This window comes from Musca vetustissima, unplaced genomic scaffold, assembly GCF_032173495.1.
Source record: "Musca vetustissima isolate MV318-11 ecotype Yass unplaced genomic scaffold, APGP_CSIRO_Mvet_v1 utg8163, whole genome shotgun sequence".
NCBI lineage: Eukaryota > Metazoa > Arthropoda > Insecta > Diptera > Muscidae > Musca > Musca vetustissima.
The window spans coordinates 73399-99457 of record NW_026873168.1 but is presented as its reverse complement, the minus strand read 5'-3'; the positions used below and the strand labels follow the sequence as shown (position 1 = coordinate 99457).

The following is a 26059-nucleotide window of genomic DNA, read 5'->3' as shown; positions in this document are numbered from 1 at the left end:
CCAGATTTGTTTATCAAACTTAGGAAGTCACCAAGGTTGAATGTCCTGGGAGTTACAATAGAAGAGTGGTAGGTTGACATGAACCAAGAATTATTTTAAAGTCTAGACAGTCTTTAAGGTTCAATATCCACATACAAAATTGTTTAAAAAAAAAACGCCTTTAATACCGGTTTAAAAAATTAAATCCGAAAATGGTTTACCACCACATCTACAAAATGCTTACCACCTGAAAAAATGTTTAAACAATTTTTACCACTTGAATAATTGTTTTCGTAAAATCCACGCCTTTGGTACGACTGCATAAAAAATATTTCAAAAATTCACGCCTTTGGTACGACATGAAAATAAGTATTTTAAAACATCCAAGCCATTGGTACGACTTTAAAAAATATATTACAAAATATACGCCTTCGCTAGCAATTCAAAACCAGTCAGGAAAGTAGTAAAGTCGGACTGGGCCGACTATATGATACCATTCAGCAATTTGGGTATATTCTACATATGTATTCTAACAGACGTCGGCTTTTCGAAGGCACATTGACATGAAATTGAACGAACCTTAATCTAAATCTAACCTGATTTTTTCGAAACTTAACACACGAGCTATGGTAGGGACATATTTCCATCTCAAAAACATGAAAACCCCCATGAACATGCAGAACAACAACAACAACAATTGTGTGCCGGTCGGCCAAACTTTGGGTCTTTTGTGCACAATATAAATTAAAACGACAAAAATATATATGGGACCTATATATAAGTCTGAACCGACTTTCACGAAACTTAGCACATATCATTCTGGCCCTAATTCAGTACCCTATGCCAAATTTCATGCAAATCGAGAGATATGTAGGGACTATGGAGCCCCATTTACCTTAAACCGAACGAAAATATATATGGGAGCTATATCTAAATCTGACCCGATTTTCTCGAAACTTGACACACATCATTCTAGACTCAATTCATTACACCATGCGCAATTTAGTGCAAATCGTGCAAATTTGGTTCCCCATTTACCTTAAATCGGACGAAAATGTATGTAGGACCTATATTTAAATCTGAACCGATTTTATCGAAACTTAACACACATCATTCTAGACACAATTCAATAAACAACGCAAAATTTCGTGCAAATCGTAAGATATATAGATATAAAGATATATAGGGGCCGATTTTCTCGAAACTTAGCACTCATTCTAGACTTATTTCAGTACGATATGCCAAATTTCGTGCAAATCGAAAGATATATAGGGACTTTTGTGCACAATTTACCTTAAATCAGACGAAGATATATATGGGAGCTATATCTAAATCTGAACCGATTTGCACGAAACTTAGCACACATAATTGTAGACCTTATTCAGTACTCTGCGCTAAATTTCGTGCAAATCGAATGATATATAGGGAGTTTGGTACACCATTTACCTTAAATCGGATAAGTATATATATATGGGAGCTATATCTGAATCTGAACCGATTTTTCCCAATTTCAATAGGGTTCGTCCTTGGGCCAAATACCGATTCTCAAATAAGTGAGCTGTGCCAAATTTCATTCAAATGGGATCATAAGTGCGACCTGTAGTTTGTTCAAAAAAATACATGGACGGACGGACGGACTTGCGTAAATCGAACCATGTGTCTATCTCGTTTCCTTTTGCCTGTTACAAACATATGCACAAAGACATAATACCCTGTACCACAGTGTGGTGATGGGTATAAAAATCCACGCCTCTGCCACCACTTGAAAATTATCTAAAAATCAGTGAGGAAAGTTCAAAAGTCGGACGGGGCCAACTATATGATACCCTTCACCACTATGGGTACATGAAGACATGTTAATATCTACAATATCCTGTTGATATAGAAATTTCGCATACAATAGTCGGGACTTAGTCGGGAGTTCGTTACTCTGTGCAAAATTTTGCTTCAATCGGAACAATATTGGGAGTTTGGTGCACAATTTACTTTAAATCGGACGAAACTATATATGGGAGCTATATCTAAATCTGACCCGATTTCAGCAAAATTTTACATACATCAGTCGGGACTTAATTCAGTACTCTGTGCAAAATCTTGCTTTAGTCGGACCACTATTGGGAGTTCGGTGCACTATTTACATTAAATCGGACGAAGCAATAAATCGGAACTATATCTAAATCTGAACCGATTTCAATAAAACTTGGCGTATAACTATCTAGACCTAATTCAATATATTGGGAGTTTGGTGCATCAATAAGTTAAAATCGGGCGAAAATATATACGGGAGCTATATCTAAATCTGAACCAATTTCAATAGGGTTCGTCCTTGGGCCTATTAAGTGAGCTTTGCCAAATTTCATCCACATTGGATCATAAATGGGACCTCTACTTTATTAACAAAAATACATGAACGGACGGACATGCATAAATCGACTCAGAAAGTTATTCTATGCATATTCTCAAAAGGAACCATGGGTCTATCTCGCTTCCTTTTGCCTGTTACAAACATATGCACAAAGGCATAATACCCTGTACCACAGTGTGGTGAAGGGTATAAACACGCTCAAGAACCCCAAAATACCGTAAATCGGGGGTACCGTTATATGGGTGCTACCAGAAAAAGTAGACCGATATATATAATTATAGTGGAGACATTTGGTACCCAAAAAGAACGCAATGTACCAAATTTCAGTGAATTCGGTTGAAAAGCGCGCTCAAGAACCCCAAATTGCTACAACTTAAATAAAATTTTTAAAAAATCCACGCCTCTGCTACCACTTGAAAAATATAAAAAAACTCCTATGTTGCAACTTAAAAAATATTTTTAATAAAATCCATGCCTATGCCACCATTCTTAATAAAAATTTGCTAGCTTTTAAAAAATATTTTTAATAAAATTCATGCCTATTGTACCACTTGGAAGAATATTTTCTAAATAATCTAAGCTTATGGAACTTCTGCCCAAATATTGGACCATATTAAATTAATTTGTGCATTACCTCATCTTTCATTTGATCACCATGTTCTGCATAATACTGTAGGGCACATATCATAGCAATATCCTTCTCTGAACGACAACGATATTCTCCAAAATTAAGGCCTCTGCAAATCTAAAAGATGAATAATTACTTGCAATTCCTTCTCATATAACAACATTCTTACCTGTTTGTATACCAAATATGCCGCCAATTTATCCTGCCTTGGATCATACCACGAACTAAACATTTCCTTACGGATATACAACTTCCACATGGCCTTACGTTCATTGTGGCCCTGTTCCTTGGCATACTGCTCACAATTTGAGATGGCATCCATAATGTGTTCATTGCCATTGCCCAAAGACATCACTTTATCGTAAATTGAAATGACCAAAGAAAATCCAAAATTATCAATTAGACCCATACTTTCGGACAGCTGGTGAATGGCCTCCACAGTTGTGGAAGCTGAATCAATTTGCAACTTCTTCGAAGTACCATCCATAAGAAATATATCCAAGGTAATTGTTGATTTATTTCGGGTCGATTGTAGCTCCAGCCATGATGGTGGTTGGGTACGTGGACCATTTTGTAGTGTACGATTCAAACGATTTTCACAATATGGACCATAAAGTTCGGGGCCATGCTGTAGAAAACATTTAAGGAAATTTGTAAATTTTGGACTTGGAGGAAAGCAGCCAATGCATAACGACAACAATATCCAGCCTTTGGCAAAGGAGGTGCGATAGGGGTTATTGGTTAGCTGCTTACAGATTTGAGCCAAAATTTCATCCCTAGGGAAATTTGAAAAAATATGCTAAGTATCAATATTTTTTAATTCATTTTCCATCTGAATTACCTTAAATTTGGTCTCAAAATACCATGACCTATAATGAAATGTAATTTTTCCAAATTACTCATTCTGGTGTTCAACACCTGTTGATAGTATTCAATTTCATTTGTATTATCCAATGCTTTCCTCAAAATTTCCGGTAGTTTTGTTTTTCTTTTCAATGTTTTTCGAATTAATCGCCGATGTTGCTCCTGATCACCCATTGTCGCCAAGGCTTCTTGAAATTCTTTACTCTGTACCGTGGAACGACTAAGAGTTTGGGTTAGACGTTGCATGACATTTGTTTTCACTGTACCGCCTTCGGTGGCAGCATCATCCCCATCATCGCTATACTTTGCCTCAGCCATGTCGCCCATAAAACGTAAAATCATTATCCAAATGGACTGTAAGGAAATGGAGTGAAAAATATTAATAAAAATCTAATTGCTGAAGGTCCATACAAAGAAGTAGAAGTCAGTATTAAATATCGATTAGGTCATATCAGAATATCTGTTGAAATCACAATTGACAAAGGCTCAAGTTTGGACATAACCATTATCCGAAAATCATAGATATATCGAAATATGATGGCTGAATTTAGAATCATGCGAAAAGGTCGAACTAAAATGTTCGTGAAATAATCAGAAAATATATTTGGAAGATATATCTAAATCTGATATACCAACCTGGTACGGTACACTATCGTGAAATCAAACTTAAATATATAAGTGAGGGTTCGTCTCTAGGCTAACTAACTAAGCTGTGTCAAATGTAAGCTCATTCGTTTATACGATTTTTTCATAATTGGCATCTCAGTTCTTTGGCTTTTATTATAATTGGTCATAATCAAATGACAATTTTGTACATTTTTATTTATCTTAATACAAGTAATAATGACATCCAGCACAAGCCACTAGACCGTAAGCAAATAAATCAAATTAAAAATTCAAATATATCGCGGGAGCAATCAATATTTGAGACGCGTGTTATTATTATTGTTGCCTAATTAACATATTTCCAACTGAAAATTTTATTTATAGCTATCGTGCTCTGCTAGTTATCAATGCAGTAAATGTTATTAAAAATTTCTATAATAAGAAATTACTATTTATTTATGAGAAATGTCAGCTAATAAGTCACAAGTCAAAATATTATAATTGGATCAATGTGTGTGAGTGACTACATTGAAAAGGGATTTCCATCTTATTAAAGAGTTAAAAAAAACATTTTTTAATTAAAGGTTGTCATTCACACAGGATATCAAGGATTCCACAATTTACTCGCAAAGATCGTTTCTATATTGTTATTCTTGTCAGTAGCATGTTATAGGTCAAAATATTTATGATAAATCTATAATAATTTTACAAAGGCCTATATATTACTCCAAAAATTAACGACACCTTCCGATTGAAGTATTCCAATCATTGAAGCCTCCCAAATAACGGTGTTGCCCAATTATCGTTATTTTGAATGTCCTAGTCACATTGGTACACCTGATTGTCATCAACCAGATACGACAAAAAGGTACCTTTTCGACATATCGGCTTTGGAACTTTTGTGTGCAATATATTGTATATTTACTATATCCGCTCGATAGAACAGATATAGTACCTTTGGAGTCAGAATCGTAGGGGTAAAATTTGTAAAAATCGAAAAAAAATTATGAGGATCAATTCAAAGTATAAAGTATAAATGACACACGTCATTACAAAAAAATCTATTTTTTCTCTACATGGTACATGAAATATGGAAGTTTATTGAGATGTGAAAAAAATACTCTGGAATCGTTCGCCAACTATTATTTCCCCCATACACATTCATTGAACTGTAATGTTTCAGGTTAAATCATAAAGTTTTGTATAATTTTCCACTAAAATATTATTATTATCCAAGAAAATGGGAGCAGACTAAATCAGTTCGGCCGGACCGAACTTCCCACCTTAGGTATACTGATAGTTACTTGAAATGAAAATTTAGGGAACATACCAAAAAGTAGACGTATACCGACAATTGTACCAAACGATTGGGGAAAACCATAATGGAGATCTTTTCTAAAACCCCAAACCCCCAAAATAAGGATCGATATTGACGACGCATGGGGTGGGGTAAAAACTACTGATTCAATGTGAAAACCAGTAAGGATAGTAGTAAAGTGGGACTGAGGCGACTTCACCACTTTGGGCATATTCATCAGATGAATCCTAACAGACGTCGCATTTTTAAAGGACCAGTAACATGAAATTGGATCCATAAACATGCCATTCTGCAATTCATTACCCTGTACCAAAATTTCGTGCAAACCTAAAGATATTAAGGGACTTCGGTACAACATTTACCTTAAATCGGACGAAAATATATATGGGAGCTATATCTAAAACTGAACCGGTTTTCAGGAAACTTAACACACATCATTCCAGGCCTAATTCATTACCCTGTGCCAAATTTCGTGCAAATCAAAAGATATATAGGGACTTTGGTGCACCATATACATTAAATCGGACGAAAATATATATGGGTGCTATATCTACATATGAACCGATTTTCAGGAAACTTAACACACATCATTCTAGATCCAATTCATTACGCTGTGCCAAATTTCGTGCAAATCGGAGGATATATACTTCGTACTTTGTTAACATAAATACATGGACGGACAACGGACGGACGGACAGACAGACGGACATGCGTAAATCGACTCAGAAAGTAATTTTATGCATATTCTCAAAAGGAACCATGTGTCTATCTCGTTTCCCTTTGCCGGTTACAAACATATGCATAAAGACATAATACCCTGTACCACAGTGTGGTGAAGGGTATAATTATCATTGGAGGAAAAAACGGTTTGTATGCTTATGTCCCTTGATTGATTGTTGATTACCGATCATTTGGATTTATCATTATATGAGGAGTTATGCCTAAAATTTTTGCATGACGAAAATCCGTATGTATTATTATATCCTCCGAAGGTTGAAGAATTACAAAAGATGTCTAAATTGGCAAAATCATATTTATATTCCTTACTTTCGGGTACAGAATATCCCCCAACTATGGTGGAATACGATAGGCCTAAAACGCCGAAGAAAACTGGTAACTATTTTCATATAAACCAGTTAAAACTAGGGAGCGGAGCAGAATAGTCGGATCATATAATGCCCTACACAACTTCCACGAAAATCTAACTTTCTGCGGTTCTATATTCCGAGCTTGGGCACTATTTCGCGATATTTGCACCCTCTTAAAGTCAACAAATATTACTAATATTCAGTACAGCCCTTCTAATTACTTTTTCAGATTCCCTTCGGAGTGGGTTGTGTTGTGATGTTCGGCTTTCAATTGTATCCTATAAATTGACTCGAAAAAATACAGACAAAAAACAAAAATAAGTTTTCGGTCCACTTCATCCCCGTAGTACAAAATGGAAAAATTTGCTGTTGCAAACATAAATTTACTGTGAAAAAAAATCATTTCGGGGCCCCCTCTCTGCGTACGTCCCTGATCTTAGATATACTATCAACTTCCCGGGTCTATGTCCTTCAGGGGTAAATATATACGATATAGAATACAAATTTTGTCATTATTCACATAAAAGTCATTTCATATTGACTGATCTTTATTAAAACATGCACGCTTATTTTTTAGGCCAGTCCATGTAAAAATTCACGATGTTTGGGTCATAATTGCGGCTTCTGGAGCGACCAGAAAATCAGACAAAAATAAATCTTTTGTCCATTTCATCCCTTAAATATTAACCGATCTTTACCAACAATAGGGGTCTTCATTGGCCGGAATCCATCCTACATGCAAAATTTCGTGAAGATTTGTCCATAACTGAGGCCTGTATCGTGTTTACAAATTATAATGGACAGACGGACGGACACACATGTCTAGATCGACTCAGCTATTCGAGATATCGGTATACCTTAAGGTGGGTCTATGACCAATATTTCGCGGCCTTACAAACTCTTGGAGCTGCACAAAGGTATAATACCCTGACAACTTAGTTGAGTAGAGTATAAGTGCGGCCCAGTCCAACTTTTTTTGTAAAACTAATGGGGGCTGCTTAAAAAGACGTGAGAAAAAATTATTACTTTATAGATGGAAAGCAATTTATGGGGCCATATCAATTATCATCAATATTGATAATTTTGGGTAGTATCCTTATTTGGGGACTACACACAAAATTGGTTTAATATTAGTAATATATAGTACAAGGATGTGCTATACAATGACAACCGAAAATACTAAATTACAGCCAATTTGGTGAAAAATGTGCCAAAATCCCAAAAATGCCGAATATTGTAGTACCGTTATGTGGGGTCTACCCTGAAACATAAGTCAATATTAATAATTTTTAGTTGGTGTATGAGCTAAACACTAAGAACCCAAAACGTGGAACAATATAACCTACTTGCAATGCTAAACATCCTATGAGTACTAGCAATGTCTGTGAAATTTTTCAGAGATCTATCTTATATACTGTGATCTCTATCGGCATAGAATGGGGTCTTCGGTGAATATTTCGAGATATTGCAAAAGAAATGACGAAGTTAATATACACTCCATCTTATGGTGGAGGGTATAAAAATCATGTACTTTTTAAACCCTCCACACACTGTGAAGGTCAAGTAACCACAGTACTAAACAAACTAATTAGAAAATTTACATATGTAAATAGACATAATTTGTCTTACTAATATGTTATAATAACGCATGCCAATATTTACTGATTTTATGTTAATCCACAAGTATAATGACTTAGTCAAAATGCAAGTCATCCTAAAATATATTTTTGTTTCTTCAAAAATTTCCATTGTTTATATATTTTTGTTGAATGGAATAATTTCCAGTTTTTTAATCATTTATTTGACTGATCGATTTCGAAATTTTTACGGAAATTATAATTCTTAGTAAACATTCTGCTCCCCTAGAATTTGTTTATGTCTGGCGTCTAGCTACAACAAATATCAATTAACACATTTGCGCCTTACCTGAGCGGCAATCTCATCCAATGGCAAGTCATGGTCTAGTAGAGATTTCTTCAATGGTTTCTTGCTATAATGCCCGGTAACGCCGGAATTAAAATAAGTGGCGGCAAATTTGGCAAAACTATATTCCGAGGCATCGATATCGGGAACTTTGGTTTTGGGTAGACGTATTGTACCCCCAGTTGATGAAGTTGTTTCAAGAGATTTCTTTAAAGTCTAGAGAGAAACAAAAACAACACATCAATAATATAGCAATTAAATAATACTCATAATATAGAAATAAAATATAAACAAATCCAAAAAAAGAAATCACTTGTACAAACACCTCGTTTTCACTACTCGTACAATCCACAAAACATAAATATAGTGCAGTACACAAATACATTCAGTACAATAAACAAATAAACAGCAGCAACAACAACAACGACCAAAACAATTCAATATCGTAAATTAGGTTTGTGTTCAAAAATTCCAATTTTTTTTAATTGACAAAAACTTATGACCGTTATTCACTTGTCATTTTCTTTACTATGGATCGTAAATATTTATCTGACTTGGTGGCGGTGGCTTTAAGGCTTTACTGATGCAATCGAATTTCTTTGATAGAAGTTACCTGGCGGTAGTGTTTTTTTTTATAACGCATATAAATTATGACAACGAATTTTATCGTCTCTTGTGTAAATAAAATGCAGGTTCTATTGGTACAGTGGCTCATGGTAAATATCGGATGAAATAATTCTGTTAAGAAATTAATAATTTATGTCTTGAATGGAAATCCCATTCTCGATAAACAAACATTGATTTGTTGATTGTTATTCCGTTTGCAAAACACAAAAATATTCGTCGAAGAAACCTTAAGGTATATATTCTTGATCATAATAAAATTCTATGTAAAGTTAGATGTTCTGCTACATCTTTAAAATATAGGTGAAAGCAAATCCCGAAAACTTAAGGTGCTCCTTGTCTAAGTAAAATTCCATGACTATGTTGAGGATCTGGAACCTTCTGGTATCAAATAGTGGCGGTGAAGAAGATGCCCCAGAACCAAATAAGAGATGACACTCTATACCGTCATCTCTTATTGATTCTGGGGTATCCACCTAGCCAAGATGAGGTCAGAATAGCAATAAATCAGCTGAAGAACAATAAAGCAGAGGATGGGCTACCAGCCGAACCATTCAAAACTGATGGTCAGATGCTAGTCAGGAGCATGCAACAGTTGATTAGTAAAATTTGGCTGGAGGAATTAATGTCCAATGTTTGGAACCTCAGCATCCTGTGTCCCGTGCACAAAAAAGGAGACAAGACCACAAGTCAACTATAGAGGTATAAGTCTCTCCTAGCATATAAAGTACAATCCAGCGTACTGTGTGAACGACTGAAGCCAATGGTCAATGACATTACTGGACCACACATATGCGGCTTCAGGCCGGCAAATCCACCTTTGACCAGATTTTCACTCTGCACCAAATCCTGGAAAATACCTATTCGCCAACTATAAAGCCGCATTCGATAGCCCTCTTCTTTCTAAGGTGCTTCAAGCCATGTCTGCGATCGGATTTCCTGCAAAATTAATACAGCTATGCTGCATAACTTTGAGTGGCACAAGGTTAGCAGTTCAAGTCGGAAAGGACCTCTTGGAGCCTTTCAACACAGAACGATGATTCAGACAAGGTGACAGCCTCTTTTGCTACCTTTTTAACGTCCTACTGGAAAAAGTCATACTAGATGCAAATGTAAACAGATGTGGCACTCTGTACACCAAACAACACATGTAACTCACCTATGCCGACTCACACATTGCGAGCGGTACAGCCACAATTGAAGGAATTGTGAAGGAGTCTGCTAAAAAGGGGGTTGGCAATAAATGGCGAGAAGATCTGACAATATCAACGCGCAAGACGTCCAGTAGACTCGTACAAACTATGAAACTTGAGAACTGCAGCTTCGATGTAGTCAAAGATTTAATATACCCTGGTACCGCCGTAAATGAAACTAATGGCATCAGTTTCGTAATTCGGAGAAGAATTATGTTAGCCAACAAATGCTGCTAGGGTCTAAGTAAACAATTTAAGCGAGATCTACAGACGTGCTATACCATATATACACGGACATCGACATAATCAGTCGTATCAAGCTTCAGCGACATCGACATACTCAGTCGTTTCAAGCTTCAGCGACTTCGGTGGATATTAAGCGAATATATGAGAATGTCACAGCTCAAAAGGCATATAAAAGCAAGCCAAGTGCTGGAAATCTTTTTATACCCTTCACCACACTGTGGTACAGGGTATTATGTCTTTGTGCATATGTTTGTAAAAGGTAAAAGGAATCGAGATAGATCCATGGTTCCTTTTGAGAATATGCATAGAATCACTTTCTAAGTCGATTTATGCGTGTCCCTCCACCCGTCTATCCGTCCGTCTGTCCATGTTAAATTGTAAACAAAGTACAGGTCGCATTTATGATCCGAATTGGATGAAATTTGGCATAGGTCACTTACGAACCCTATTGAAATTCGGAAAAATCAGTTCAGATTTAGATATAGCTCCCATATATATTTTCGTCCGATTTAAGGTACATGGTGCACCAAAGTTCATAAATATCTTTCGATTTGCACGAAATTTGGTACAACGTACTGAATTGAGCCTAGAATGATGTCTGCCAAGTTTAGTGAAAATCGGTCCAAGTTTTGAGAAAATCGGTCCAGATTTAGATATAGCTCCCACATATAGTTTTGTCCGATTTAAGGTAAATGGTGCACTAAAGACCCCTATATCTGTCGATTTGCACGAAATTTGGTACAACGTACTGAATTGAGCCTAGAATGATGTCTGCCAAGTTTCTAGAAAATCGGTCCAGATTTAGATATAGCTCCCATAAATAATTTCGTCCGATTTCATGTAAATGGTGCACCAAAGTCCCTATATATCTTTCCATTTGCACCAAATTTGGCATAACGTACTGAAATTAGCCTAGAGTGATGTCTGTCAAGTTTAGAGAAAATCGGTCCAGATTTAGGTATAGCTCCCATATATAGTTCTGTCCGATTTAAGATAATTGGTGCACTAAAGACCCATATATCTGCACGAAATTTAGTACAACGTACAGAATTGAGCCTAGAATGATGTCTGCCAAGTTTCTAGAAAATCGGTCCAGATTTAGATATAGCTCCCATATATAGTTTCGTCCGATTTCATGTAAATGGTGCACCAAAGTTCCTATATATCTTTCGATTTGCACCAAATTTGGCATAACGTACTGAATTGAGCCTAGATTGATGACTGTCAAGTTTAGAGAAAATTGGTCCAGATTTAGATATAGCTCCCGTATATAGTTTCGTCCGTTTTAATATAAATGGTGCACCATAGTCCACATATATCTTTTGCTTTGCAAGAAATTTGGCATTGAGCCTAGAATGATGTCTGCCAAGTTCCGAGAAAAGCGATCCAGATTTAGATATAGCTACTTTATATTGTAGATTGATTTTAAATAACTGATGTACCAAGGATCCAATATATGGCTAATAGCAACGCAACGTACTGAAATTAGTATAACCTAACCTGTGACAAGTTTCGTTGAAATCGGTTCATATTTGGATATAACTTCAATATATATTTTTGCCTGATTTTAAGTAAATTGGACATTGTTAGCCAGATTGACATCAAATTTTGCACAGCGTACAAAATTAAGCATAGAATTACGTATTTGCGTTTTCTAGAAATACAGACATAGCCCAACGGATGATATATTGATATTTGTTTGAAGTCGATTGATCTAAGTCGATTCACATTTAGATAAATATCACATATTTTATTTCATCCAATTTCATGTTAATAGTCCTGTTTAATATACCCATAGTGGTGAAGGGTATCTTATAGTCGGCCCCGTCCGACTTTACTACTTTCCTTACTGGTTTAAGTTCAGCTTATTGAACAAATGTTCAGTCTCGAGCCAGCTAAGTAAGTAAGTTGACCGAAAACTCTTTTTATTTTTTAGTCGCTCTATCTATATATATATATACGTATGGGAGTACGTAGTACAAAACTTTGGATCTTTGATGCACAATTTACTTAAACTCGGACAAAAAAAAATATGGGTTCTATATCTATATTTGAAACGATTTTCTTCAATATCAATAGGGTTCGTCCATGGGTCAAATAAATGAACTGTGCGAAATTTCTTTTTATTCTGCACATATATGTATGTTACAAACATATGCACCGATACATGAAGGGTGTAAAGCTGTGACTAAATGAATCCCATTTGGATCAACAATTTCGAGCTTTACTTTTATTTGAATAATACTCGGACAGACAGGCATGTGTATCCTCAAAAGTAAATATACACGTTAACCCGTGCCACAGTATAGTATAGGGTATAATCAACATAGTTCTACCGGAGTTTTGGCATTTTACCCACTATTACCTCATAATAGGTACTAGGCGGATTTTCTATGTCGCTGTAATTTTCTGTATATTGAAGTTTTTTTGACTATTTTCCGAAATTAATTATCCAAGTCAAACGTGTTCTCTTTTATTCGTTGTTTCATTCGCTTCGAGTCACTGTCTCGATTTTCTGGTATGTTGGAAAACAAATATGCGAAGAAACGAAACGTTGACTTATATTCCTCATTCATCCGTTAAGTGATAAGACACGTTGGTTCAACCATAAATTAGTAGAGTAAATATTGAGTATCAGCGATCATTGTTGAAGGCAAGCGGTTCAATATAATAAATGGAGGGACGTTTATATGGCCGCAAGCAGCAGCAAGACCAAGAGTCTCAATTTCACACCTTATCAATCGATGTTTATGGGACCTCCAAGTGCTTGTACTCGGCCGTTGGTATGACAACAATTTTAAATGTTAACATTTATGTTCGGTCAATTGTTGTTTAATGATTTACAGGTAGACAAGCATTGATTTAGGAGACTAAGAGTGATGAAGAGAGAGAGAGCGTGAGAGAACACGCCAGATTGTGCAGCCGAGCTAGCGAGAACCAATGAAAATCGGAATTGAGTGATTACACAAAAACAATGGAAAGTGTTTGTGTGTGATGGCAACGGACGCGTGTAAACATAGAACGTAGAATTGATAAAATCAATATTGAGTTAAATACTACAAATGGAAATGGGATGATGTGAGTGTGTATGTATATTTATACGTTTAAATTTAGTAATGACTTAAGCCATGCCATTTATATTAGTCAAATTTTTGAAGGGTCTTAATAATTTTATTTCGTTAGATTTTGTTTAGTCTTTGGCGGTGGTTTGGTGGTTGCACAACCTTCATAGAGAGGTATTTTTCGGTTTGCCGAAAGTTGCTGGTTGCCCTGGAAAGGATTGCGTGGGAAAATTAAATATATTTATTTTTGTAAAATTGGGGCGAATGTTGTTTTATTTATTAAAGGATAGAATCTGAGGATAAGTATTTACGAAGGATATAAAAGTGAAAAAAAGGATAAGTTCTTAAAAAAGAATATTGATTTTAAAAGAAAATTTATATATGTTTATATTACCATAAAATGGATTTTAAAAACATGATTTAAAAATATAAAATAGGAGAATTAAATAATTCTAAAAAATAACATATTGAAAACATTTCCGATTGTTAAGGAAATTACAATAAAAAAATGTAAATTAAAATTTCGTCAAATTCGATCGGGTCGAACTTTTTTCCGTATAGTGATCAAGTCTTTGGCTTAAACTTGACATTCAATGAACATTTCTTTCAATTTCGAATTTCTTAATTTTGAACAACATTAATTGTTTGATTTTACGATCACCGCTAGAGTGTGAGAGAGTAAAAGGAATACAACACTCACAAGTGATAGCACAAGATTTGTCTAGTGGCAAATTGCACTCAGTTCTTGTTGTGTTGAGTCCTTTCAGATCGTGCCTTGGAAACGAGTACTGTTTATAGTATTGCTGTTTATAGTAGTGTTTCTGTACAATTTAAGGGAAAGAGCTTCCTACATTGTAATAAAATTCATGTTTTAAACGTAAACCTTTTATAGTTGAATATTATTTATTTAATTTTACCAAAACAAACTCGTAAAAAAAGCAAAAGAAAACTCAAGATAGCGGTAAAATGGTTGTGCTTACGCTCTTGAAGAGCAACACAAGTAATATCATATGGTGGTTTCTCATTTACTCTCCGAGCATTTTCTCTTTGGGCACCCCTAGGAATATGCATAGAACAGGGCTAGGCAACTCATAAGGAAGTAAAGTCTCCTGCATACTTTAGACGTAAACTTAGGAAAAGTTTGTAGAGTACACCTAAATACAGAACGGGTTTGTATAAATAATTGGAGAATAAATCCAGAATTTTTTTGTTGAAGAAGTGATGTATTTATTTCGGTTTTAGCGGATGAAACAATATACAGTGGCTCCATCGCATAATCGGACAAAAGTTTTCCTATTCTGAACATTAAAAAAAGAGTTACACATATATGGGCAATATTGCCAATTTTTTAACATAGCTGAAGCGGAGATTCACCCCTTTATAACTCGGGAACTACTTAAGTATATGAAAAAAAAGTGAATAGTTTTGGGTTAATTGATCTGTCGTTGCAAACTGTTCATGATATTGACCTCAAAACTTTATTTTGGTGGAACTTTATTTTGGTGGTGCGGGAGTAGGCAATTTGCATTTTATTGATGGAAAAATGGACAAATTTGTCTACCTCAACATTTTAAAACAAAATGTAAAGCAAAGTGCAGACAAATTGGGTATCGCGAACAACATTGCCTTTTATCAACACAACGATCCCAAGCACACATCAGGTGTTGCAAAGCTTTGGTTGATCCATAACTGCCCCAAACTTATACAAACACCTGCACAGAGCCCAGACCATAACATAATTGAGCATCTTTGGGAAGAATTAGCTAGGAGAGTGTATGAGAAAAAATTTAACTCCTTAGTTCTGAACAACAAAGGATATGCAACTAAATATAAATTTCCCCATTTTTTGTATTTTTTAAAATTGATACTTTGATTTGTCCGATTTTGCGTTGAACACAATAAATTGAGTTAATTTTGTTTTTCTGGCGAAATTTACTGTTATCACTAGGAAAGTTGTTGTTTTTTGTATTGTTCAGAAATATAAGTAAGTAATGTATAAATAAAAGCGAAAAAACTACACATTTAGACAATTTCTTTGAAATGTATAGCATTATTATATCTGACAACCACTTGTCCGATTATTCGATGGAGCCACTGTATGTATAATATTTTTGATAAGGTATCTAAAAAAACCAGTGAGCGGAGCAGTATAGTCGGACGGGGCCGACCATATGATACCCTACACAACTACCACGAAATTCAAACTTTCTACGGAGCCTAGGCAATATTTCGTGATATTTGCACCCTCTTGCACGATTAGAGGTAAACAGCAAGTCTTCCTTACACTGACATATTTTCCTATTGTTCAGAAAATAACACAAAAAAAATATAAGTTTTCAGGCCACTTAATTCCAAAATTATTATCTCATCATCACCGAAAATTATAGGCGTTGTACTTGACCATAACTGGAACCTCATGGAACATTTCAAAGCGATCAGCGCTATAGTTCCGCTCTCTAGAGTGATAATGGGTTACTAAATAATATAAGAATACGGAGATACCTGTAAATATTTAGGTGTAACTCCCGTATCCGAGCACATACGACAATATAATTGGTATTAATTTAAAGGTCGACCACTCCTCTTGGATATAATATCAACGTCTCGGGTCTATGTCCTTCAGGGGTAATTATATACGCCATAGAATACAAATTTTGTAATTTTTCACACAAAAGTCAGGCTCCATTTGACCCGCTAAATATTGACCGATCTTTATAAAAAGAGGCATGCTTATTCTTTGGCCCGATTCCTTTCTCCATGCTAAATTTCACGATGTTCGGGCCATTATTGCGGCCTCTGGAGCGACCAGAAAAACCGATAAAAATTTAGTATTTGGTCCATTTCATCTCCTAAATATTAACCGATCTTTCCCAAAAACAATAGGGGTCTTCATTGGCCAGAACCCATCCTACATACAAAATTTCGTGAAGATTGGTCCATAACTGTGGCCTGTATCGTGTTTACAAATTATAATGGACAGACGGACGGACGGACACACAGGTCTAGATCGACTCAGCTAGTCGAGATATGACGATCCGTATACTTAAAGGTGGGTCTAGGACCAATATTTCGCGGCGTTACAAACTTTTGGGGCTGCACAAAGCTATAATACCCTGACAACATAGTTGTGTAGCGTTTAATTAAAGAAAGTTTCCTTTGCTACGTGGAATTTGAAGGATTGACAGGAAAATAATTTTCTACCGTCATTATAAACGCAATAATATGTTTGGGTTTGGATCCAACAGTTTCGAGAGGTCAAGGATTTGACAGCGTGTCTAAGATGCAGGCAATTATATTGGAGTGCAGGTCATTATTAATTAAAATTCATTTCTGCCGCATAAATTCATCGTTATTTCAACATTTAAAATTAAGTTTAAATGCGTCTGCGAAGATTCGATAAATTCCATGTATATTTTCTAACATTTTGGAAAATGACTCATTCTTTGGAAAATCCAAAAAGGTCCGTTACTTTATGTAGAATATTTCGGAAAGCAAATAAATGAAGTCAATGACTTAATATGAATTTATTTCTAAGAAATAGAAGTTTCTGTGCCACGATGGGTTGTACAGATCAAATGTAAGGAGTTGGAACGGAGCTACATTATTTATCCCATGTTTGGAGAACTAACTAAGATTTAATAGAAATCATACAATTTTATGAAAAATAGCTGAATGTGGATCTGTGGATCATTATGTGGAAAGCGAAAGATTGCTACATTTACACATTATATTTGAAGAAGGACAATTTTTCTTTTTATACTCTTCACCACACTGTTACAGGGTATTAAGTCTTTGTGTATATGTTTGTAACAGGTAAAAGGAATCGATATCGAACCATGGTTCCTTTTGAAAATACGCATAGAATCACTTTCTGAGTTGATTTCGGCATGTCCGTCCGTCCATGTATTTTTGTGAACAAAGTACAGGTCACATTTATAATCCGATTTGGATGAAATTTGACACAAATCACTTATTTGGCAAGGACGAACCCTATTGAAATTGGAGAAAATCAGTTCAGATTTAGATTTGGTCCGATTTTATGTAAATGGTGGACCAAACTCCCAATATTGATCCGATTGAGACAAAATTTTGCATAGAGTACTGAATTAGGTCTAGATTGATTTATGCCAAGTTCTATTGAAATCGGTTTAGATTCAGATATAGCTTCCATGGAACACCATACTGCCATTATTGGTCCAACTGAGATAAAATTTTGCACAGAGAACTGAATTAGGTTCTCTCTAGATTTAGATATAGATACCAAATATAGTTTCGCCCGATTTCATGTAAATGGAGCACCAACGAGTCAAATTGAAGCCAATTGAATTGAATTAATTGAAGCACAACATTTTGCACAGCGTACAGAATTAAGTCCAAATTTATGTATGCGAATTTTTGTTGGAATTGGTTCAGATTTAGATATAGTTGCTTCCGATTTTATGTAAATGGTGCACCATACTGCCAATATTTGTCCCATTGAGACAGAATTTTACACAGCGCACTGAATTAGGTCCAGATTGAGGTATGCCAAGTTTTGTTTTTTTTTCGTCTGAAACAAAATTGTGCCTACCGTATTGATGTTACTACAGGTTGACATCCGCGGAGTTTTGCTCGATGATTGACATTCACATAAATTTTAGATTTTAGTATGGGTTGTTTTAATTTAGTTCAATTTTTTTGCTCGATGATTGACATTCAATATTTCATAAATTTTAGATTTTAGTATGGGTTGTTTTAATTTAGTTCAAATATCTATGTACTTCGCGCAGTTAATTTCGTCCATTTCAATGGTCCTCCAATTTCTATTTTAGGTAAAGGATATTGTATATATGAACATGTTTTGTATGTACCCAAAGTGGTGAAGGGTATCATATAGTCAGCCCGTCCGACTTTTGAACTTTTGTTTACTGTTTTTTTTTCTGTTAATTGGTGTGGCACCCAAACATCGAGCTTTTTTTTGAATCCAGCTTTGGGTAAATGGTTTAAAACAGTTTTATGGTCGATTTTTAGCTCCTGGGCGATGTTACGACTGCTAACATGTCGGTCAATTTCGATCATTTCTCCGATTTTATCGACATTTCACCAACGGCCTAATGGATTTCTTTTTCCCCAACCTAATATTTTGATTAATGTTAGTCAAATTTACCCACCGAATTTGGTATTGCGTGACATAGTCTCCATATAAAAGTCCCCACCTTTTTAAGAGATTTTGAAAACACCCTACAAGTTGTAGGTCAATTTTTCACCCGAATGGATTTCTTTTTCCCGCCCCTGGGCGATGTTACTACTGCTAACATGCCGGTCAATTTCGATAATTTCTCCGATTTTATCGACATTTTCAACGACCGGCCTAATGGATTTCTTTTTTCCCAACCTAATATTTTGAAAATGTTAGTCAAATTTGCCCACCGAATTTGGTATTCCGTGACATAGTCTCCATATAAATGTTCCCACCTTTTTAAGTGATTTTGAAAGCACACTACATGTTGTAGGTCATTTTTTCACCCGAACCGATTTCAACAAAACATAATTCACGTCATTTTGTAATGAAATTTGTTCATTTGCAGAACTAATTTGACGACCAGCGAAGAATTTATAGAAAAAGCTTACAGTATGCGAATTCTTCAAGATCTAATAAGGAATAATGTGGCCTGTTTTGTCCGACAATGAGTTTCAATTAGGTTTAATTTGCAGCAATGTAGCTATTACGTATTCGGATTGGTTCAACAATATTATTACTTTTCGTCTTTGTAATGTTTAATATAGCATATTTGCCCTATTTAAAGCTGGGCCAAAGATTACCCGGGATCAGACCTTTATAAGCTGAGAATCATTGCCTTTAAGTGCCTCGGTGGATTGATTGATGATGGTGGGGTAATATCATTATATTATAATTACTTTAATTTTGTGTATACAGTATCATGTTTATGGTGCATTATAATATAATAATTAAACAACACAATTAATGCAAAAAAGCTTCCGCCACCACCATCATAATCAGCCACACAAAGCATTTAAAGATCAAATATAATTCCAAAGTAATATATGAATGTATATAGACACAAAAATACAAAACTACAACATTTTTATACAATCTCCATGTCATGGATATAAATTAATAGAATTTTATTTACAATAAATAATTATACATACTTGTTTTGACATAAAATACTTTGAGGTTTGGTTGTTGTTGTTGACAAGAAAACAAAAAGAAATAACAAACAAAATACATAATTAATTATAATTACGTTTTTTATAAATATTTTGTACAAATAATTTAACAAACAAATAATCTTGCAAAGTGAGGGATTGAGGCAGGATAGAAAACTTATCTCTAGGTAAAAAAGAAAAAAAAATACAAACTACCAGTGAAACGTGGGGATTGGGAAAATGGCAAGGGTATTTTATTGTGGGGGAAAGCGGGTATGTACTGGCACAAATGGAAATGAAATTTTAATACTACCCACCATATTCACCAATCGATCGTAGGGGTTTATGGAGGTCTTATAGAATTTATAAAAAACATACAATTTCCAATTTATTTTATTTTGTTTCGCATGAAACAAAAGGAATGGGGACAGGGTAATATCTACACACACATATACATTTATTTACAGACGTGTTTGATTTGCATATTTTCGTGGTGGAGGTTGGGGTACGCTCGATTCATAATAATTTACCGGACGCGATAACAATTTGGTGGGTATTATACGAGGTTTACTTAACACTTTCTCAAACATTAGAGATTTCTCTTTAACATTGGGTCCCACTGGGCCACTTACATCGGCATCATTGAGGAAACCAAAGACATCATCGACAATTTTCTTCGAGGACTCGTCATCAATGTAGTTGTTGTTATTACGTTCCTCCTCCGGTTTAACATGGCCATTAGTTGTAGTTGTATTTGTTGTACGTGGTGTAGGGGCAGGACTTTTCTTCAGAGGATCGATGCCTTTCAGACGTTTCTGATAATTATCCTCAGCATGCTGCTTCCAACGACGTTCGCCTTCCCGGCGATATTGTTCCTCCTCTTGTTTCCTCAGGGCCCGCAATTCTCTTATCTTCAGCAAACGTTCAGCATATTTTGCTCGGAATTCCTTGCGTGCCAAATAGCCTCTACAGCGGGCCTGCAGCAATGTTACACGTCTTCGTAGTTGGACAAAATCATAGGTTAATTGTCGTGATTGGACCTTGGCCGCCAGACGATGGAAACCCCTCTGCATTAACAAGAAGTCTCGACGTGGTTTACAGGCTCTCCAATTTCTTTGTATCACAATGGCGGCATTACGATGCTTTTCCATATAACGTTTAAATATTAACCGTCTTACAGCTCTCTGGATGGTAACAATGGCTTTGAGTATGGCCCGCGACCTTTCCTCCTCCAATAGGGCGTCGTCACAATCCTTCAGGAAAACTTTCGTTAAACCAAATTGATGATCCGATTTCAGTGATAATTCTTTATGGCAAATATCCTCAGTGACTTGGCGATAGTTCACCTTGTCCAAGGGGCCTAAGCCACGCATGAGAATACGATAACGTTGCACAAATTCCTTGTAGGTGTGGCGTATGGGATAGCCAGCACGTCGTATGCGCGCAGTTTCCATCATACCCGAGTAGCGTAGCTGGCGGACACATAGTTCACGATCGAATTGCTAGAAAAAGAAAAGAAGCCGAATTATTTTAAAACTCTCTCCTGTAATATCTCTCCCCAAAACTTACATTTGGTTGTTTATTTTCATTGGGTTTGATGCAGCGTATAAAGAATGGGTGAGCAGCCGCCAATGTTCGCATCAGCAACTCTAAAGAGTTGCGGAATTTCACCGACAACGTCACCTGTTTCTTAATCGTATCGAATGGTACCGTCACCGGGAAAATTTCCTTCAGGAATTTATTTTTCGATTTGGCAATCATCGTATTTAAATCCATACTAAATGAATCACGATTCTTCTCCAAAAATCCTTGAGGATTATACATAACCACACCGGCATAATGTCGAATACCGAATAGAGTATTGGATCGTGATTTAGTTTTAACATAAATCGAACGATTACCATGTTGCGAATGCAATTTTTCGAGCAACGTATAGTCAGTACCTTTGGGGAATTTCGATTCTTCATCGATAAGAGACATAATATTAATGGCTTTCATGCCGATCATATCGAGCACCTCTTGATTGTCTTGAAATTCAATATGTTGCCAACTGATATTCTCCTGTTGATATTCGGATTGTTCCATCTGCAATGAAAGATGACGAAAATATAATTATTGATTTATAAGAAATAAAATAGAATCATGGTTTCCTGTACCGACGCGACCAAGACGTTCTTCCGATTCATGAAAAGTTGTAGTGGTTTCGAGGCAATGCGGCATCGCAGAACCCGAAGCGTTCGATTGAGTCAAATTTCGTATGAACATCAAAATGACTTTTGGCTTCAAAGTACATTAAACCGATCCCATTCCTATATGGGGACTAAGTCGTAACATAGACCACTATCGAAAATTGGTAGGCAAATGTGAAAAGGCTTCCTACCTTACGGGAAAAGAATACTAAAAATACATTATATCCACAAATACTCACCTTAAAGATATGTTTTACGAAGAATTGTTGTAAATTTTCATTGGCATAATTAATGCACAGCTGCTCAAAACTATTATCCTCGAAATTTTCAAAACCAAATATATCCAATACACCAATAGTGTTAATATTTTTCACAGGATTCTTATCAATCGTATCATTGATACGTTTAATAATATGTACAAATATATTGCCATACAAAGCTTTCACGAAAGCATCACGTCCTTCGAGAGCATACTCCTTCGACAAACTAGTGACCACATGTTCTCCATGAATTATCATTGTCTTCTGGGTTAACGTTTCACATAGTGCCTCTTTCGTTACGCCCAGCAACGACGAGACTCTGGCCGCATTATCTGGATCATTGACTTCAGCTGCTTCCATGTTACGGACCTCAGTGGCTTTAAAACCCAAATTACCCAAATGCAAAACTGCGGCTAATATATTGAATATTTGCCATTGTTCTTCGGGACTAAAGGATAGCACTTTCATTGCTGAACGTATATCCGCGAAATCTTTGGCATCATTCTTTCCAGGTAATTTATAACAACCACCTTGCGATAAATAATGATATTTCGCCGGTGATTGTTCCTGCAAATATAATCGTTTACGTTCCTCGGGACTCAGACCAGCCAACATGGAATAGAAAATGTGATAATTCCGTTCATCATGATTCTGTGAGACAATACGTGATTTCTCCAGCAGATACTGTTCAATTTTGGCACCCTGTATTACACCCGTTTCGGTGAAACGAATTTCAATGTATTTTCCAAATCTTGAGGAATTATCATTGCGTACAGTTTTGGCATTACCAAATGCCTCCATGATGGGATTCGCTTCAATAATTTGCTGTTCAATCCATGAATGTTTCCCACTAATGGCAGCCAAATATTGTAAAATCAATTTTGTACTCTCAGTTTTACCAGCACCCGATTCACCACTGATGACAATGCATTGATTTGTCTTCTCTCGTCGCATCTCTTGGAAGGCATTATCACTGATTGCGAATATGTGTGGCGGCAATTCATTGATTTTCTTGCCACGATATTCATTGATTTGTTTATTTGTATATATAGGCAGGACTTGGTAGGGATTAATTGCAACCAACATGGAACCGGTGTAGGTCTGAAATGAAGAAAGAATAGGATTTATTATTAATGGGAAATTCCATTTCTTAAGAAATAGTGTAATTATTGTTTTCAATTTTCGAAGCAATTAAATATTAATTTTCAGTTTCTGCTGCTTTCCTAAGAAAATTGAGGAACCGAGTCCCGAAATAGGGTGTATATGGTCATTCGATAAAAATCATATTAAATTACATAGTGGGCAAAATTGCCGTTAGATGGCGAAGCTCGCATCAGTAACGTATACACGAACCACTAGTATTGGATTGTAGGTGAAAACCAATGATCAATAGCAAAGACTCAAGCCAAGCCATTTAGCGGCACGCTCATATCTATTACAAGGACTATTAGACGCGTGGATTGTTTAAAGAAAAAATTTCAAGGTCATTGGAAGTGCATTTTTCCAGAACTATTAGAAGCTGGAGGCGTGGATTGTTTAAAGAAATATTTTTCAAATAATATTAGAGGCGTGGATTTTTTAAAGTAATATTTTTCAAAGACTATTTGAGGCGTGGATTTTTAAAAGGAATATTTTTCAAAGACTATTTGAGGCGTGGATTTTTAAAAGGAATATTTTTCAAAGACAATTTGAGGCGTGGATTTTTAAAAGGAATATTTTTCAAAGACTATTTGAGGCGTGGATTTTTTAAAGTAATATTTTTCAAAGACTATTTGAGGCGTGGATTTTTAAAAGGAATATTTTTCAAAGACTATTTGAGGCGTGGATTTTTAAAAGGAATATTTTTCAAAGACAATTTGAGGCGTGGATTTTTAAAAGGAATATTTTTCAAAGACTATTTGAGGCGTGGATTTTTAAAAGGAATATTTTTCAAAGACTATTTGAGGGGTGGATTTTTAAAAGGAATATTTTTCAAAGACTATTTGAGGCGTGGATTTTTAAAAGGAATATTTTTCAAAGACTATTTTAGGCGTGGATTTTTAAAAGGAATATTGTTCAAAGACTATTTGAGGCGTGGATTTTTAAAAGGAATATTTTTCAAAGACTATTTGAGGCGTGGATTTTTAAAAGGAATATTTTTCAAAGACTATTTGAGGCGTGGATTTTTTAAAGTAATATTTTTCAAAGACTATTTGAGGCGTGGATTTTAAAAGGAATATTTTTCAAAGACTATTTGAGGCGTGGATTTTTAAAAGGAATATTTTTCAAAGACAATTTGAGGCGTGGATTTTTAAAAGGAATATTTTTCAAAGACTATTTGAGGCGTGGATTTTTTAAAGTAATATTTTTCAAAGACTATTTGAGGCGTGGATTTTTAAAAGGAATATTTTTCAAAGACTATTTGAGGCGTGGATTTTTAAAAGGAATATTTTTCAAAGACAATTTGAGGCGTGGATTTTTAAAAGGAATATTTTTCAAAGACTATTTGAGGCGTGGATTTTTAAAAGGAATATTTTTCAAAGACTATTTGAGGGGTGGATTTTTAAAAGGAATATTTTTCAAAGACTATTTGAGGCGTGGATTTTTAAAAGGAATATTTTTCAAAGACTATTTTAGGCGTGGATTTTTAAAAGGAATATTTTTCAAAGACTATTTGAGGCGTGGATTTTTAAAAGGAATATTTTTCAAAGACTATTTGAGGCGTGGATTTTTAAAAGGAATATTTTTCAAAGACTATTTGAGGCGTGGATTTTTAAAAGGAATATTTTTCAAAGACTATTTGAGGCGTGGATTTTTAAAAGGAATATTTTTCAAAGACAATTTGAGGCGTGGATTTTTAAAAGGAATATTTTTCAAAGACTATTTGAGGCGTGGATTTTTAAAAGGAATATTTTTCAAAGACTATTTGAGGGGTGGATTTTTAAAAGGAATATTTTTCAAAGACTATTTGAGGCGTGGATTTTTAAAAGGAATATTTTTCAAAGACTATTTTAGGCGTGGATTTTTAAAAGGAATATTTTTCAAAGACTATCTGAGGCGTGGATTTTTAAAAGGAATGTTTTTCAAAGACTATTTGAGGCGTGGATTTTTAAAAGGAATATTTTTCAAAGACTATTTGAGGCGTGGATTTTTAAAAGGAATATTTTTCAAAGACTATTTGAGGCGTGGATTTTTAAAAGGAATATTTTTCAAAGACTATTTGAGGCGTGGATTTTTAAAAGGAATATTTTTCAAAGACTATTTGAGGCGTGGATTTTTAAAAGGAATATTTTTCAAAGACAATTTGAGGCGTGGATTTTTAAAAGGAATATTTTTCAAAGACTATTTGAGGCGTGGATTTTTAAAAGGAATATTTTTCAAAGACTATTTGAGGCGTGGATTTTTAAAAGGAATATTTTTCAAAGACTATTTGAGGCGTGGATTTTTAAAAGGAATATTTTTCAAAGACTATTTGAGGCGTGGATTTTTAAAAGGAATATTTTTCAAAGACTATTTGAGGCGTGGATTTTTAAAAGGAATATTTTTCAAAGACTATTTGAGGCGTGGATTTTTAAAAGGAATATT

General features: G+C 35.2%; 1 protein-coding gene across 1 annotated transcript in view; it reads right to left on the bottom strand.

The window, feature by feature from the left end:
* LOC133323192 (myosin-VIIa-like) overlaps positions 1-26059 on the bottom strand; it is a gene marked incomplete at its 3' end in the record, with an annotated part of 51695 nt that overhangs the window by 8639 nt on the left and 16997 nt on the right. The window contains exons 3-9 of the mRNA XM_061532147.1: positions 22475-23596; positions 21616-22131; positions 20577-21548; positions 8775-8987; positions 3814-4226; positions 3142-3748; positions 2979-3089 (exon numbers count right to left, since the gene is read on the bottom strand). Of these exons, the coding sequence (XP_061388131.1) occupies positions 2979-3089; positions 3142-3748; positions 3814-4226; positions 8775-8987; positions 20577-21548; positions 21616-22131; positions 22475-23596 (3954 nt within the window). The remainder of the gene's footprint in view (positions 1-2978; positions 3090-3141; positions 3749-3813; positions 4227-8774; positions 8988-20576; positions 21549-21615; positions 22132-22474; positions 23597-26059) is intronic.